Source organism: Macrobrachium rosenbergii, chromosome 44 (genome assembly GCF_040412425.1).
Source record: "Macrobrachium rosenbergii isolate ZJJX-2024 chromosome 44, ASM4041242v1, whole genome shotgun sequence".
Lineage (NCBI taxonomy): Eukaryota > Metazoa > Arthropoda > Malacostraca > Decapoda > Palaemonidae > Macrobrachium > Macrobrachium rosenbergii.
The window spans coordinates 33,956,631-33,975,569 of NC_089784.1; the positions used below are offsets into that span (position 1 = coordinate 33,956,631).

The 18,939-nt window shown below is 38.2% G+C and overlaps 1 protein-coding gene across 4 annotated transcripts in view; it reads right to left on the minus strand.

The window, feature by feature from the left end:
- Positions 1–779: 779 nt before the first annotated feature.
- The window catches only part of LOC136829503 (uncharacterized), a 100,791-nt gene continuing 82,631 nt past the window's right edge, over positions 780–18,939 (minus strand). For 3 of the 4 annotated variants that reach the window (XM_067088290.1, XM_067088291.1, XM_067088286.1), the window contains 3 exons: positions 3,544–3,622; positions 3,286–3,407; positions 1,745–2,051 (listed from right to left, as the gene is read on the minus strand). In XM_067088290.1, the coding sequence (XP_066944391.1) occupies positions 1,896–2,051; positions 3,286–3,407; positions 3,544–3,622 (357 nt within the window). In that variant the 3' untranslated portion in view covers positions 1,745–1,895. Of the gene's footprint in view, positions 875–1,744; positions 2,052–3,285; positions 3,408–3,543; positions 3,623–18,939 lie in introns of those variants that run through there. The other variant, XM_067088287.1, reaches the window with a different exon arrangement.

Consider the following 18,939-nt stretch of genomic DNA (forward strand, 5'->3'; position numbering starts at 1 on the left):
AGTAAGGTGGAAGAAAGAGAATATGAAAGGAGGTACAGTAAAGGGAACGAATGGGGTTGCAGCTAGGGGCAGGAGGCGCTCTTCAAAGAAACCTTAAGTAACGACTAACCCCCTACGGGAGTCATGGAATTAACATTTCTTATGTTTCATCCGATTTTTGAGTAATTTCAGGATACCTTATATGATACTATTTATGATATACAGTATAATGATTAACAAACACATTTCCTTTTTTATGTCATTATTTTATATTAGATGTTATACTTTAAAAGTCTTCCTATTGCAATTATCGTAATCTTTACTGAATTTAAAACTGTGAAGCATATTTCTGTTCAACGGGAGTTTCAGTTGATAGTACCATGTGTGTTTTTAACCTCTGGGTGCTTCTTGCAACATTTTGCAACTCACTTACTATACCCCGGGAATAACTTACACCCAGGGGGAATTATTACTGATAAGTGATCCGTCCCCGGCTGCCTGGTTTAAAAACAAGATGCACAGTGACTCTGAACAATGGGCTACTGAGTCACGCGTGACCAAAATTCATTAATATATATATATATATATATATATATATATATATATATATATATATATATATATATATATATTACATATATATAATGTTATATATAGTATATGTGTGTATAATTTATGTGTATATACATATATACACATGTATATACATATACATAATATATATGTATATACATATATAATGTATGCACATATATACATATGCATAAAAGCAAAAATCATTGGAAAATAACCAACACAGGTGAAAAAATAGTTTTATTTGCTATATAGGTCGTTCACCACAGTGAACAGGTGGCCTTTCAGCATGCAAGCCAAGATCATGATTGAAGTTTGCTCTCTGAAAGATAACAGGAAAAAAAAAAGACGTTCATTTAGCAATAACTGAATAACAAGAACTGTGGCTCAATAAATGAGACTTCATCAAATGCAGATTATTCATGTCTAGTCGTTCACAAATATATAAAATTTCTTTAAATTTCGTCACAAACTGATGACAAGTCATGATTACTTAACAAAAAAGAATATTTTCATGTCGTTTTTATTTCAGTATTTCAAAACAATTACTATGTCTGTTGCTGTCAATATTCATTATTCATCAAATCCCATTTCATTTGCAGTCATTCACTTTTCACACTTTCACGCTTAACCTTTCTTAGAAAGCCAAAAAGGTATAAACGTGAAAAAAGAGTAACAGAGATAAGTGACATTGGAAGCACTTGATAGCAAAACTCTGACAGGTACACAGTACTGAGTATTGTAAATATAAAACTGAAGTTCATAGCAAGGCTGTTAGTATTGAGACCTAACAAAGCTATGAAGATACACGGGAATAGGAAAGATTTCAGACTTCCAAGACTGTATCACAGATCGAAAAAAGACTTGGTTGGAAAGACTGGTTTGTAAGACAGATCAACAACACAGAGCAGTTTTCTGAATCAATCAACAGCACTAGGTCAAAAGTAAAAATGAAGTTTGTGTTTAGCAAAAAGAACAAAGAGCTTAATTCAGACTTCCGAGACTGTATCACAGATCGGTAAAAGACTTGACAAAAACACTTGGTTCAAAAGACTGGTTTATAACACTGATCAACAACACAGAGCAGTTTTCTGATCAATCAACAAGCACTAGATCAAAAGAAAAACAGAAGAATTGTGTTGGAAAGACAGGCTATAACACTGATCAACAACACAGTGCAGTGTTTGGAATCACAGAATCAACAGAGGAATGAAAAACAACAGTGTAGTTAGCAAAATAAACAAAGAGCGTGGCTAGGCCTATGTGGCTTTGCAGCTGACTTCGGAAGAAAGATATATTTCTCGACGTCGTTTGCGTGCCATCGAGAGAGTGAAGAGTTAGTTTTAGTAGAACCCAGGGTACCATTGTCCGAAGTACTGCGGTCTGAAGAACTGCGTAGGGCGTGGGCGGGGTCTTGGGCCGAAAACTATGGGTGGGGCGCCCTCGAAACGGTCGTTGGCTGTTAAAGAGTTGAAGACGGGACGACTACTCAGGGCTCCCTGGGAAATCAAAACAGATTTTATATATATCTCGAAGAACAGACTTTATAACTTAGGAATAACACAGATTGTACTATTTAGAAATAAAACATTTTATGACTAAAAAAGATATTATAACTTGGGAATAAAAAATTTTTATAACTCGGAAACACAACAGATTTTGTAACTCGGAAACAAAACAGATTTTATAACTAGGAAGTAAAGCAGATTTTATAACTTGGAATAAAACAGATTTTATAACTTATGAATAAAACAGATTATACAACTTAGAAATAAAACATTTTATAACCAAAAAAGATTTTATATCTTGGGAATAAAAACAGATTTTATAACTTGGAAACAAAAAACACATTTTATAACTAAGATATAAAACAGTTTTATAACTCGGAATAAAACAGATTTTATAACCTGGAAGCTAAATAGATTTAATAACTTGGATATAAAAACATTTTATAACTTGGAAATAAAACCAATTCACAACTTAGAAATAAAAGATTTAGATTTTATAACTAGGAAATAAACAGATTTTATAACTTGTAAACAAACCATGTTCGCATTTAAAATTCTTGTATAGAACAGAATAGAATAGAATTTAGGCCAAAGGCCAAGCGCTGGGACCTACGAGGTCATTCAGCGCTGAAAAGGAAATTGACAGCTAAAAATTTAATGTTTGAAAGGTGTACCAGGAGGAAAACCTTGCAGTTGCACCGTAAAAAAATTATCAGGAGAGGGTTGAGGAAAGTACGATGGAAGAGAGAGAATGTGAACGGAGATACAGTAAAAGGAACGAAAGGAGTTGCAGCTAGGGGCCGAAAGGACATTGCAAAGAACCTTAAGTAATGCCTACAGTGCACCGCATTAAGGACACTGACAGCACTACCACCATACCAGGAAAATTCTTGTACAGGTCATGTTACGTTGCCAAATTTCTCCAATTAATGGAGAATTTCGGTAAAATATCCTGTACATGAACAGTACATGTTGGTGTGGCCTTTGGAGTTGCTGTTTAGCAATTCTTAAAATCGTTCTTTCCTTACAAAAATATCTTAGTGTAATAGCTTGCAATGTATGCTATCACTTGTGCTTAACAGTTCTTAAAATCATTCGCTTAGTGGGATGGTTTGTTTACAAGTCAGACAAGCAATGCATGCAATCGATTGTGCAAAGCCTTAAAAAGACGAACATATCTGAGAAACGGATGGCCTATAAAGCTGATATAATTCTGTCTACTTACAACACTAGGCCTAAAGGCATTCACTCCGCCGGCGAACTTGACGGGAACATCCTGAATCGTATTGGCATCTACCGCCTGACGAACATGACGGCTCAAGAAGAGAGGACCAAGGGGCGATGCATCTGAAATATATTATTTCTCGATTAAACCCCAAAAATCTAAACAGAATCTAAACACTTGCGAAGAAATGGTTAGGAATAAAACAGTGGTTTCAGATCTCAAAACCTACGACTCGAAAGGGTTCTTGAAATTGCTCACCTGAGTCTGCTGCTAAATATCCAGCAAGGACAATCAAGACCAGCCAGGTAGTCGACGCCATCTCGAGGATTATTTGAATCTGCGGAAAAAAAGTACGTGAGTATATCCACGTTATTTTAGACTTCTGAAAACTGAGCAAATAATCATTTGCATATCACGCCTTTAATTAAAGTTATCAGAATCTTCATATATGGAAATCTATGTGCAAACCAAGCCAGGAATCTAGATGCCTAATGTTAGTTTGCGTAATGGTTTGATTTGATCCGATTTTATGAAAAATTTGGCTACAAAGCCAAGCACTGAAGGGGCACTCTCAGCCATTTAGAGCCCATGATAGTGAAAAGAGGGAGCTGGAGTGGTTGGACAGCAAGATGGAAGAGAGGAAGTGGGAACGGAGGTCAAGTAAAAGGCTAGGGGCCTAAAGGACGCTGCTAACAACCTTAGTAATGCCTACATTGCACCATGTGAGGTGCACTGGCGGCACTAACCCCTTATAGAGAGTTTACATAGTTCTAAATAAATGTGTCTTCGGAACACAGAAAGGGTGCTAAACTTCCCTTTCCTCACAGTAATGTTTTGCACAGTTGAATGCCAGCAACTCCGCTGGCGTGAAAAATTGACAGGTAAAAAAATGCGCCGAAGTTTCTTCTGCGCAATCGAGTTTTCTGTACAGCCGCTACAGCGTATAATCAAGGCAACCGAAAACAGATCTATCTTTCGGTGGTCTCTGTATAATGCTGTATGAGCCGCGGCCTATGAAACTTTAACCACGGCCCAATGGTGGCCTATCCTATATCGTTGCCAGAAGCAAGATTATGGTTAACTTTAACCTTAAAAAATAAAAACTACTTAGGCTAGAGGGCTGCAATTTGGTATGTTTCATGATTGGAGGGTGGATGATCAACATACCAATTTGCAGCCCTCTAGCCTCAGTAGTTTTTAAGACCTGAGGACAGATAGAAAAAAGTGCGGACGGACAGACAAAGCCGGCACAATAGTTTTATTTTTAGAAAACTAAAAATGATAATGTGTACACCAAAAACATATCCAAGATAGAAATCAGCAACTAAAAGACACTCATTAGATCAATTACTTAGTCAACAAAGAATTAGCCATCTTTGTACCTCGACATTTTATGAAGAACAGTGAAATTCCGTCTATAGCAAACTTGAAAACATTTTAACATTAAACCTTAAGGAAAATACACTTCCATCTGCTTTTATACACAAATATTATTATTATATTATTATTATTATTATTATTCAGAAGACGAACCCTATTCATATGGAACAAGCCCACCACAGGGGCCACTGGCTTGAAATTCAAGCTTCCAAAGAATGTTATGGCGCTCAGTTGAAAGTTACAGAAGGTAAAAGGCAATACAGATAGAAGAGAGCTGATAGAACTTCTACTGCAATTTTAAAAACTTCAGGTGTACCGGTTTTATTTTCCATTCCCTCATATTTAGTCATTCATCGCCTTTTCCTATAATCTCTCTCTCTCTCTCTCTCTCTCTCTCTCTCTCTCTCTCTCTCTCTCTCTCTCTGTGCAGGCTGATCTCCATTTGAATTGAATTGAATAATGAACTTAGGCCAAAGGCCAAGCACTGGACCTATGAGGTCATTCAGCGCTGGAAGGGAAACTGACAGTACAAGGTTACAAAGGTGTAACAGGAGGAAAACCTCAAAGCAGTTGCACTATGAATCAATTGCTAGGTGAGGCTGGAGAGTATGATGGAAGAAAGAGAATATGAAAGGAGATACAGTAAAAGGAACGAAAGGGGTTGCAGCTAGGGGCCGAAGGGACGCTGCAAAGAACCTTTAGGAATGCCTAGTGCATCGCATGAGGTGCATTGATGGTACTATCCCCTTACGGGGTGATTGGCCTTTGGAACTCGGTTTATTGAAGTCTATTGACTCTGTCCAAAAGGGTTTTCAGCTGAAGATTTAAAGAAAGAACGAGAGGAAGGTCCTATATATATACTATTCAATAGTACAGACTTAAGTGAATACGAATCACTCTCCACTCATAAGTATGACCTTGGCATTGTTAGAGGACCCGCCAGTGTATTTGATGACGAAATTCGGAAATAGGAAGCACAACAAAGGCCGTTATACGCACTAAGTCAGACTGTGAATACAAAGACACTTTTTTTCTTCTTCTTCATTTTCCAGGTAAGGGCAAGGTTTGAATTTACTTAACGGGAATGCAGCGTTATGTACGTTTCCTTAAAATTATTATTATTATTATCATTATTATTATTATTATTATTATTATTATTATTATTTAATTTCCTAGGTAAGGGTAAGGTTTGAATTTACTTAACAGCAATACAGCGTTATGTGTTTTCATAAAAAATATTATTATTATTATTATTATTATTATTATTATTAGCGACACCTTCCCTGTGGACGGTGGCACTGAATATGTTAGCTGTTTCGATGTCATCTTATTTGTATAGAGTTTTCTCCTTGCGTCTTATAACCCTCTAATCATCAGATTATGTAGAAGCCTCTATACAAATTAAACGCCGTAGATTCATTTATTATTATTATTATTATTATTATTATTATTTCGTAAGTTAAGCCGGTATATACAAACACAAGAGGGTAGTCTCCCGCGCCCTATATAACATCATAAATTTGAAAAAAATCTTATTTTCACGAACAGAATAAATCAACAAAGATAATTAACACCAAAACAAAAAGAAATTATGTCCATGATAATAATATGGGCATGCGTGTGATGTGCGGAGCTTAACGCATGCACAACATGCCTCTTTGTATTTAAAGAAAAACGCGTAAACTTGAAACCGCCTCTACAAAGGATCGTAAGCGATGTGTGTCATCAGGGGACTTCCCCCGTAGGAAGACAGTGCCGTCAGTGCACCTTGTGCGGAGCACTGTAGGCATTACTTGAGGTTCTTTGCAACGTCCCTTCCTTAGACCCCTAGCTGCAACCCCTTTCGTTCCTTTTACTGTACCTCCTTTCATATTCTCTTTCTTCCATCTTACTTTCCTCGACCCTCTCCTAACGATTGATTTATAGTGCAACTGCGAGGTTTTCCTCCTGTTACACCTGTCAAACCTTTTACTGTCAACTTCCATTTCAGCGCTGAATGACTTCACAGGTCCCAGTGTTTGGCCTTTGGCCTAAACTCTATATTCAATTCAATTCAGGAACTTGGTCAATTCCAGCCAAGTTATCTACGCAAATAAATATCATCATGAATAATTTTCCTATTATACAGTACATGCAAAGATTCTTTTACAAGTAAAAAATGCGCCGACGCCTCTTCGGCGCAATCGAGTTTTTTGTGCTTCGTATAATCAAGGCCACCGAATATAGATCAATCTTTCGGTGGTTTCGGTATAATGCTGTATGAGCCGCGGCCCATGAACTTTAACCACGTTGCCAGATGCATGATTATGGCTAACTTTAACCTTAAATAAAATAAAAACTACTGAGGCTGCAATTTGGTATGTTTGATGATTGGAGGGTGGATGATCAACATAGCAATTTGCAGCCGTCTAGCCTCAGTAGTTTTTAAGATCTGAGGGCGGACAGAAAAAAGTGCGGACGGACAGACAAAGCCGGAACAATAGTTTTCTTTTCAGAAAACTAAGAGTAATTTAGATAAGCGAAACTAACAGAGGAACACACGTTCTCACTAATATTAAGCTCTCTTTCACGACATTAACGTAGCGGCTTGTAAAAATGACTCAAGCTTCCATTATGAATTTTCAGTTTGTAAAATAAATAGCAATGAACTCTACATTTTAAAAAATATATATATTCTGTGAATGAATAAAAACAAGGCATTCACTCTAACTGGTACAAATATGAATCGAAATGATTTAAACCTACTTTAAGCCTTGCTCAAGAAAAGAATTTTATGTGTATGACGCTAGTAATCACGAAAACCACAACCTCCACCATTATAACAGAACAATTCTGTCTGTGATCAACATAACTTGAAAATAGCCGCCCTTGAAAGCGCGTCATAAAAATAAAGAATATGAGAATTGTAGATCGTAATTTCTCCTCCACCTTTTAAGACCAGCTACGTCAATAAACCTCGTTAAATGAATTCCCCGCAACCCACCAATTGAGTAAACAGGAAACCCGCGTAAGAGTGGGATTCCCGTTGGTCAACCACTTAATTTTTTACTTATTTCTTTGCCATGAATGCTGGACACGATTTTAACAGCGCGGGCTTATAATCATTAATTAATTCTTTGTCAGCTTCAATTGATTTTCGATAAACTGACCTGATTGCAACAACTTTCTCCTGACTTTCTCTAAGTGAAACTCTCTAAAAAAGAGAAAATATACTCGTTTAACAGAAGTTTTTCTTTCGGGCAATGCTTTCCATCACTACACTGCAACGAACACTCGTTTGCAATTACGGTGTAAAGAAAACGGGGAGACGCATCTTACCTGTCGCAAAGAAAACGGGATGATGATGCCTTTGTAGGTCGGTGTTCACACACAATGAACAGAGAACGTTACCCGTGGAACTAAAGACTTGAATTGAACAGCCATTACCGGAGCCTCCTGTCTTATATATCGTCGCCACCATCGGCCGTCCGCTACGAATGTTGGCCCCTCCTCCTCCTCCCCGCTCTTCCTTCCTCCTCCCACAACTTCTCACTCATTCTCTCCCCTGAAGGTAGAAGGAAACTGACCTTGGCTTCAAGACTACGTCTAGCAAATACTGGACCATTCAGGTTACATTTTTCCTGGTAATTCCTTTTTCGTAGCTTATAAAGTCTTTGTCAGGTTCAAAATTATGTATTTTGTAGCACCACGTCAGAAATTAAAGCAATTAAACCTTAGGTACCAGTTTGGACAAGTTTTGAACCCACTAAAGAACTTGGTTTTGTACGAAACAGATATTCCCTTAAACGTAAATGATATATCTTCAAGAAAGTCCTGCTATTTTTCCATGGTGATTTGCTATATAAAGTCTCTTGTCAGGTACATAATTATGTATTTTGTAGCTCCACGTTAGAAATGAAAGCAAATAAAAGGTCACTGTCAGTTTATACAAGTTTTGAACGCACCAAAGAACTCGGTTTTATACGATACAGATACTCCCCTAAACGTAAACGATATATCTTCAAGAAAGACCTGTTTATTATTAGAGTCCTCTCTCTGACTCAGCACCCCGAAGCTGTCCTTGAAATGTCAAGGCCAGACTCAAATTTAATCTCTTGAAGTTATCAGAGAGATTTTAAGAATTTCCTGCCAGTGCCACCGGAGTGAGAAAGTGGATCTGATTTTCTGATAACTCTTCTAATTTTAGTTTTCTGTAAAAGAAGACTATTGTGCCGGCTTTGTCTGTCCGTCCACACTTTTTTCTGTTCGCCCTCAGATCTTAAAAACTACTGAGGCTAGAGGGATGCACATTGGTATGTTGATCAGCCACCCTCCAATCATCAAACATACCAAATTGCAGTCCTCTAGCCTCAGTGGTTTTTATTTTATTTAAGGTTAAAATTAGTCACAATCATCCGTCTGGCAACGATATAGGCCAGGCCACCACCGGGCCGTGGTTAAAGTTTCATGGGCCGCAGCTCATTCAGCATTATACTGAAACCACCGAAAGATAGATCTATTTTCGGTGGCCTTGATTATGAACTGTACAGACAACTCCACTGCGCCGAAGAAACTTCGGCGCATTTTTTACTTGTTTCTTTTGGTTTCAGGAAACTCTACAGATGATTTTTCCTAACAATCAAAATATGTTTAGTAATAATTAACGCATTCAGCTGATGCAGGAAACCATCACTGATTAAAATATACAAAGATTTGTCAAAAGTAACATGTTGAGTATACCCTGAGACTTGAAACTATGAAAATAAAGTGTTTTAATCTTACCGTCATTATAATGCTATTCTGTAATTGCAAACCAAGAAATCGCGGTTGTTTTCATATTTCCATGAAATTACACCAATGTCAGCAACACTCAACACACTAAGAGCGATAGAATAACTGAGATATGACTGTTATTAAAAACACGCTGTAGCTCCCATTGTCATTACCAAGGCAGCAATAATTTGGGTTTATAATGAAGATGTGATGATTTTCATGAATGGGAGTATGTTGATGATGATGATGATGAGTAGGATTATGATGATGAAGAAATTTCACTGAGGCTCCAACATCCATAAAAAAACATCATTATTTCAGGAATGCCGAAATGTTAGTTCAATGTTGAATAATGTTGAAAATTACCGTCTCCTCTTTGTCACTCTGGATAAAATGAATGTGGGTACGCAGACATCAGTGTATTTATACACACACACACACACACATATATATGTGTGTGTGTGTGTACTGTATATATACCGTATATACATATATATATACACATGTATATATACATGTATATATATATATATATATATATATATATATATATATATATATATATATATATATATATATATGTATATACACAGCTTGCAACAGGTACAAAAAAGCCTTAACTGTTTCCTGACAATCCACTGTGCCTCTATTGACATAAGCTGTCAACTGGACACCTGGATGGTTAGCGGACTATTGCGGGTCGCATCCAAGGTGCAGAGGGGCACAACGCCAATTTCTTCTTCCCCAGAAAAGACTTTGCTAAGAACCCGGAGGGAGCGCTCACGCCCTATGGATTTCCACAGACACAAAATAAAGAAGGAACTGAGAAGTGCGTCAGCTCCGCAAAGAAAACCGGTCATGCAAGGCAGACATTTTATCGCCGTCATTATCTCTCAAAATTTATGACTTGTAAGGCAACGGCTTGCTTTTGCTCTCTCTCTCTTTCTCTCTAGGACCAAGTCTAAGATGATTGATGAGACAAGAGACTTCCTATCTCTACGGATTGCCCAAGTTTCCTGCAATCCCTTGCCAGAAAAAGATCACTGATAGAAGGATGGAAAGGGTATCCTACGTTGAAAAAATGGTATCCTACGTTGCGAAGACACTTCCGCAGGAAGCCTGTGTTCTGTAGGACCTCTTATTGATTCATTGATTAACGGAAAGGTTTATCTTGCACCGTAATATCGATTTTTAGTTTTCTATGAAAGAAAATTATTGTGCCGGCTTTGTCTGTCCGTCCTCACTTTATTCTGTCCGCCATCAGATCTTAAAAACTACTGAGGCTAGAGGGCTGCAAACTGGTATGTTGATCATCCATCCTCCAATCATCAAACATAACAAATTGCAGCCCTCTAGCCTCAGCAGCTGTTATTTTATCTAAGGCTAAATTTAGCCATAATCGTGCATCTGGCAACGATATAGCCAGGCCACCACCGGGCCGTGGTTAAAGTTTCATGGGCCGCGGCTTATACAGCATTATACCGTGTGAAATTACATTTTTATTTGAAACAGGACTGAGAAAACTAATTTTAAAGATTCCTATACAGATGGTTATATATAATTGAAAATCATTCCCGTAGGGCTGTCAGTTTACCTCACATGGTGTACAGTAGGCATTACTTAAGGTTCTTTGCACCGTACCTTCGGCCCCTGTCTTTAACCCCTTTCATTCCTTTTGCTGTAACTCCGTTCACATTCTCTCCTGGCAATTGTTTCTTAGTGCAACTGCGAGGTTTTCCTCCTATTACACCTTTCAAATCTTTATACTCTCAGTTTCCCTTCAGCTCTGAATGACCTCGTAGGTCCCAGCCCCTGGCCTTTGGCCGTAATTTCATATTCCATTCCATATAAAAAAAAAAAACATGTTCAAGTGTAATCTCAAGATTAAGACTTTCTTGAATACCGTTCTCTACAAGTGTTCAGAATTTCATTCAAATATGTCTTTCTACATCATCGTATTCTACAAGATAATATTATTCATTCACAATTAAAGTGTTGGAATATTTCTGCTGAATAGTAACATTGCGCAAGTCTAGTGGTGACAAAATAGTTACCGATCTGCGCACGCCGGTAGAACTGGTATGGAGTATTTCTCTAAATGCTACAAAAATACTTACCGATCTGCGCACGCTAACAGAAGTGGTATCGAGTATTTATCTAAATGTTATAAAAATAGTTACCGATCTGCGCACGCTAACAGAGGTGGTATCGAGTATTTATCTAAATGTTATAAAAATAGTTACCGATCTGCGCACGCTAACAGGAGTGGTATCGAGTATTTATCTAAATGTTATAAAAATAGTTACCGATCTGCGCACGCTAACAGAAGTGGTATCGAGTATTTATCTAAATGTTATAAAAATAGTTACCGATCTGCGCACGCTAACAGAAGTGGTATCGAGTATTTATCTAAATGTTACAAAAATAGTTACCGATCTGCGCACGCTAATGGCAGTGGTATCGAGTATTTATTTAAATGTTGCAAAACCAGTTGCTTGTCTGCGCATGCTGGGAGAAGTGGTACTGAGTTTTTATCTAAAATACTACAAAAACAGTCGTCGATCTGAGCACAAGTGGCATTTTGCATTTATCTAAATGTTAAAAAAATAAATAACAAATTCTCCATCTGGACAAACTAATATGGGTAGTACTGAACTGAATATAGAATTTAGGCCAAAGGCTGCATGACCTGTGAGGTCATTCAGCGCTGAAATGGAAGCTGACAGTAAAAGGTTTGAAAGGTGTAACAGGAGGAAAACCTCGCATTTGCACTATGAATCAATTGTTAGGAGAGGGTTGAGGAAAGTAAGATGGAAGAAAGAGAAATTGAAAGGAGGTACCGTAAAAGGAGCGAAAGGGGTTGCAGCTAGGGGCCTATAAGGAAGGTACGCTGCACTGCAAAGAACCTTAAGTAATGCCTACAGTGCACTGCCTGAGGTGCACTGACGGCAGGAGATGAAGGTCCCTTGAAATTATACTACATCCGCTCGCTTTTTTTGGACGCAAAATGCAGAAACACCTTTTCTTGGATTAGATCCACGCGATGAGTCGGTCTTAACTCGCCCACTTATCGCAAAGAAATCAGATGAAGTTTTGTTCTTTGGCAAAAAAACAAGTAAAAAAAAAAAGACGTTAGTGGACGTTGGTGTGGTTTTACTAAATGAGATGCATATACATTTTGGCACTGAGAGAGAGAGAGAGAGAGAGAGAGAGAGAGAGAGAGAGAGAGTATTTATTTCAGAGTCACTCCACTGGCATGAGAGAGAGAGAGAGAGAGAGAGAGAGAGAGAGAGAGAGAGAGAGAGTATTTATTTCAAGGTCAAGCCTCAGTCACTCCACTGGCATGAGAGAGAGAGAGAGAGAGAGAGAGAGAGAGAATCTATTTTGAGGTTCAACCTCAGTCACCTCATTGGCGAGAGAGAGAGAATCTATTTTGATGTTGATTAAAAGAGAGAGAGAGAGAGAGAGAGAGAGAGAGAGAGAGAGAGAGAGAGAGAGAGAGAGAGAATCTATTTTGAGGTTCAACCTCAGTCACCTCATTGGCGAGAGAGAGAGAAAGAGAGAGATCTATTTTGAGGTTTGATTAAGAGAGAGAGAGAGAGAGAGAGAGAGAGAGAGAGAGAGAGAAGAGAGAGATTTTTGAGGTGCAACCTCAGTCACCTCATTGGCGAGAGAGAAAGAAAGAGAGAGAGAGAATCTATTTTGAGGTTGATTAAAAGAGAGAGAGAGAGAGAGAGAGAGAGAGAGAGAGAGAGAGAGAGAGAGAGACTCCACTGGCCTGAGAGAGAGAGAGAGAGAGAGAATTATTTAATGTTAAATCTCAGTCACTCCACTGGCCTGAGAGAGAGAGAGAGAGAGAGAGAGAGAGAGAGAGAGAGAGAGAGAGAGAGAGAGAGAAATCTATTTTGAGATTCAACCTCAGTCACTCCATTCCGGGAGGAAAACCCGGAAAAACTCATCGCTAATTCCCATGTTGCTCTGCGCAAAAAAAAAAAAAAAACCGGTTCTTTCTCATTGTAGTTTTTCTCTCCTATTCTTTCGAAATTACAATTTAATTTTATCTTTTATTAGGTCTTCGTTTTTTACTTTGCTATTTGATGTAATCTTAACATATATAGTTAATTTCTCTTGCATTATTCTTTAGTTTCTGGGACACGTATAAACGACAATACACGAACATGCATACATACATATACCTGTACATATATATACTGATGTATATATACACATATATATATATATATACTGTATATATAGAATCTGTATATATATAATATATATATGTATATATATACACATACACGCTGTTCGGTTTTTAATGCACCGCCCTTTTGTCAAGGCCATTTTAATTGGAATTGGATCTGTCAAAGCCAGAACTGTCAAGGCCATTGGAATTGGAATTAGAACTGTCAAGGCCATTGGAATTGGAATTGGATCTGTCAAGGCCATTGGAACTGGAATTGGAACTGTCAAGGCCACTGGAACTGGAATTTAGACCACAGGCCAAGTGCTGTGACATACGATGTCATTCAGAGCTGAGAATAATTTTGAAACCATTGTTAGGTGAGGGTGGAAAGTAACATGAAAGAAAATATGAACAGAGGTATAGTAAAAAGGAATGAAAGGAGTTGCAGCTAGGGGCCGAAGGGACGCTGCAAGGAACCTAAAGTAATGCAACCAGTGCACCTTGTGAAGTGCACTGACGGCATTACCCCCTTTAAGGGATCTAACGGTTATTAAAGTCCTTCAAATATCAGCTATCAGTATGTCCTCCCCGTGGTGTGATTTTCTTTACCCAAGCTAGACCTATTGTTTTAAATCTAGTGCCAATATTCAAACGAAAGCTAGACAAATTGCCTTAATTTCGTGTCAGTGAATCACACGAAAGCTAGACCTATTTTAGTTTCGTGTCAATATTCACAGGAAATCTAGACCCATTGTTTTAATCTCGTGTCAGTGAATCACACAAAAGCTAGACAAATTGTTATAACTCCGTGCCATGCATCACAAGAAAACTAGACCCATATTTTAATTTCGCTTCAATAATCACACGAATCCTAAACCCATCGTTTTAATCTCGTGTCAGTGATTCACACGAAAGATAGACCTATTGTTTTAAAACTAGTGTCAATATTCACACGAAAGCTAGAGAACCTGTTATAATCTTGTGTCTGAATCACACGAAACCAACTGCAGTTCAGCTACTCCAGTATTTTCGAGGACAAAGGAGGGAGGAGACAGGCAAAGATTCCATCCGTTCGCCACCTGTCTATTACATTTCCTGCCTGAATCATATATCTACCCGCCAATGACCTTTCACTTCTACTGTAATCTGTGCTGGATACGTTTTCTCCAGACGCCCCTTTCGAGGAGGGCAATCCACGGTATGCGCATCGTCTTCACACCGGTTGAAACAGCTTTCGAACAGGTTTGAACCAGGTCTGCGCTTCTGTTTGGCGCTTACAATTGGCGCTTTTTGCATAACCGGTTCGCGCGCGTAACCACTGGTTTTTAAGCGTCTATGAAACGAAATGGTAATTAAAGAGAACGTAATTTTATTATTTGATGAGGTTTTGATATCACAGAATGATTATCAGCCGTGGAGTGCATCTAATTGTTGTTGTAGATTGTGCTAGCCTTATGCCAGCGCGGGTTCTTGCTCTTGGACAGCCCCTAATTTGATGATGATGTTGATGATGACGATGATGAGTATTATTATTATTATTATTATTATTATTATTATTATTATTATTATTATTCAGAACATGAACCCCATTCATTTGGAACAAGCCCACCACAGGAGCCACTGCTTTGAAATTCAAGCTTCCAAAAACTACAGTGTTCATTTGAAAGAAGTGACAGAAGGTAATGGCAAATACAGAGAGAAGAAACCAGTTATTAGAAAAGAAAAAAATAACAAATAGTGTTATAATTCTACTTGATAAGACTACAAGTGTTGTAATTCTACTAAAATCTTACTGCATTAGGTCTTCAGCACCGATGTTAACTCGTGTCACACAGACCGCCAAAAAACATAGAGCCAGTTAACAGGGGCACCAACTCGTCAAAATGGCCTGAAAAATCTGGAAGATGACGCCAAGTCCACATGTTACAGTGAGTCAATAACCCTTCAGAGTTGTACTGTACGTTCCTTAAAATCACAGGCAAAAAAACATGGAGGCAAGTTGTCTGGATTCTGGATTGCTGCCGTGGGGCACTGGAAGGAAAACAGACAGAGACATTTCTGGTGAATTCTGGGAAATTTGTTTCCAGTTAGATGCTCTGGCAAGTTTACTGGCTACCAGTACGAACAAGAGCCCGTGCAGAAAAGACTTGCTATATATATATATATATATATATATATATATATATATATATATATATATATATATATATATATATATAATATATATATATATATATATATACACACATATATATAAAGCCTGCCTTTATATATATATATATATATATATATATATATATATATATATATATATATATAAAAGTAACCAATTGTGTCATAGAATTTTATTCAGTTATTGTTACATAGTCTTATCACCTTCAAAGTATTCTCCATTTGAAGCAATGCATATCCAGACGTGTTTTCCACTGTTGAAAGCAATTCTGGAACTCTTGTGATTATGGCAATGACTCCGTCGTTTTCTTCTGACAACGTCTAAAACACCTTTGAGGGCTTTCTTCATTCGGGAACAAAAGAAGTCACACACAAGATCAGGAGAATAGGGAGGGTGGGTAAGTGTGGTCATGACCACACTTACCCACCCTCCCTATTCACCCGTCTTGCCCCCTGTGACTTCTTTGTTCCCACACTATATTCACCCGATCTTGCTCCTGTGACTTCTTTTTGTTCCCCCGAATGAAGAAAGCCCTCAAAGGAAACCGTTTTGCAGACGTTGAAGAGGTTCAGAAGAAAACGACGGAGTCATTAAAAGCCATAACTATTGCTTTCATAAAACACGTCTGGATATATATTCAAATGGAGATAAGGTGATAAGACTGTAAACATGTAACAATAACTGAATAAAATTCTATGACACAATTCCAGTTACTTTTGGTATATATATATATATATACACATACACATACATACATACACACACACACACACACACACACACACACACATATATATATATATATATATATATATATATATATATATATATATATATATATATATATATATATATATATATATATATAGAACCACTGAATCACTTTCTACCAGATACATATATAATTGTAATAGCCACAATGCCCTTATAACTTCTCGAATTCTTCGCGCTTTTGGATGCGCTTGTCACTACAAAGCCTTTGGATCCAAGTGCAAGAAATTATCGGCAACGTGACCTCGTTGTGATTGCTGGACGCGGGTTCGTTTCCCGCTACCGGACATCATAATTGCTTCAAATTTCTTGCACTAGGATCCAAAGGCTTTGTAGTGACATGCGTATAAGAAAAGCCCGAAGAATTCGAGAAGTTAAGAGGGCATTGTAGCTATTACAATTACATATTCATATGTGTGTGTGAGTATGTGTGTAATTACGACCAACAAAATGGAATTCTTAACCTTCTTTTTATTATTTTTGTATCCGTTTTCTACAGAAAATATGACTGCATTAAGGTATCCACCTTTCAGCACGCCTTCGAATTCCTGTAATGAGGATATTGACGAATCCAGTCCTTCTCTATATTCCTTGTGCCTTATCATAATATTACTGTAGTAAAATAGGATCAACATTCATTAACTAATACTTTTTGACAGCTACAGGGACCCATCACCTTTAATTCATTTAAACCACAGCACTGATGGTCTAAGGGACAGCTATGTAAACTGGATTGCGCAACATTAAACTAGGAAACAGTTACTTAGCGACCGGAAATATCAACAGACCCTCGTGTTCCTCAATCAGGGGTCTAAGCCAACAGGAACTGGACCCCACATACCACAGAGCACACATCAGAGAAGTAAACAAACAGACAACTTCTGAGTAACAATGCTCTTACAGTCTGCGTCAGCGCCATCTGTCAACAACCATTGTACCTGGTGAGAATGGTGCAGATAATCAATTATTTTATAGTACTGTAGGATGGTAATCGTGACTGCTTTGGAAACATTTACAGAGGCCGATATGTATATTAAATGAACATGTGACGCTTGGCAAAACAGAAAACTATTCAAATATTCAACTAAGAAACCACCAATAAACAATGACATTACTTCTTGACACCATAAAACTCCACAGGGTTTTACTAACTGCTCCAGGAGCAAGAGCCCGTGCCAGCGCAAGGCTGGCTTCATCTTAAACAAGAACAACTCCACAGAGTATAACACAATGCTCATTGTCTGTCTGGTCTTTTATCTCCATCTCCCTTTCCACTGTCCCTTGCCTGCAGTTTCCTTTCCACAGACCCTAACCCACAGTTTCCTTTCCACAGACCCTTGTCCACAGTTTCCTTTCCACAGACCCCTGTCCACAGTTTCCTTTCCACTGTCCCTTACCCGCAGTTTCCTTTCCACAGACCCTAACCCACAGTTTCCTTTCCAGACCCTAACCCACAGACCCTTGTCCACAGTTTCCTTTCCAAAGACCCTTGTCCACAGTTTCCTTTCCACAGACCACTGTCCACAGTTTCCTTTCCACTGTCCCTTACCCGCAGTTTCCTTTCCACAGACCCTAACCCACAGTTTCCTTTCCACAGACCCTAGCCCACACCTTCCTTTCCACAGACCCTTGTCCACACTCTCCTCTACGCAGATCCTTGCCCACAGTTTATGTCCTTTGCGAATTGACGCGGGTTTTGGAAAGCACCTATATCTAATATCCATCCACGAGTGAATTTTCTAAATACTGTATAGAGTCACACAGAGAGATACTAGTCCATAACAGTTGGACTTAATTGGCCGTTTTTGTTATGAAGGAATAAAGGTTGTCGTGGACTGCCAACTACAGCGTTTGCAACAAAAGCAGTCGATGATGTCAACGAACCAGCTGCTACTGATTTAGATTCCGTCTGTGCTGTTTTTAACGTTAACATGAAAAGCAGGTATCTCTCTCGCAAGCGGAGTAAATGTCAATGGACCTTGATCACACAAACTGACAATGCGCTTGGTGATAATTTATGTCTTGAAACATATACTTGAAGATCCAAGGCACGGCAACTTGCGTCATGAAAGAAATAAAATATCCTTTGGATATAAAATCAAACAAATAACAAAAACATCTTTTCCATGCTAACGGAAACAAATAATTGAATTATCCCTGCGATATGAAATGAAACAATAAAACATGCTCCCGATATTAAATGCCACAAATGATAAAATATCCTTGACAGAATGGAGTCACAACTCCACGCTTGTTCTTAAGAATCAACAGCTGCCACACAATGCCGTTATTACTTCCGGAAGCCTAGCCATGACAAGCTTTATTCGGTCATGCGGAGGCAAAAACGCCTGCGCATACTTTGTGCAGGTATCAGGAAATGCGTCAATCGAGA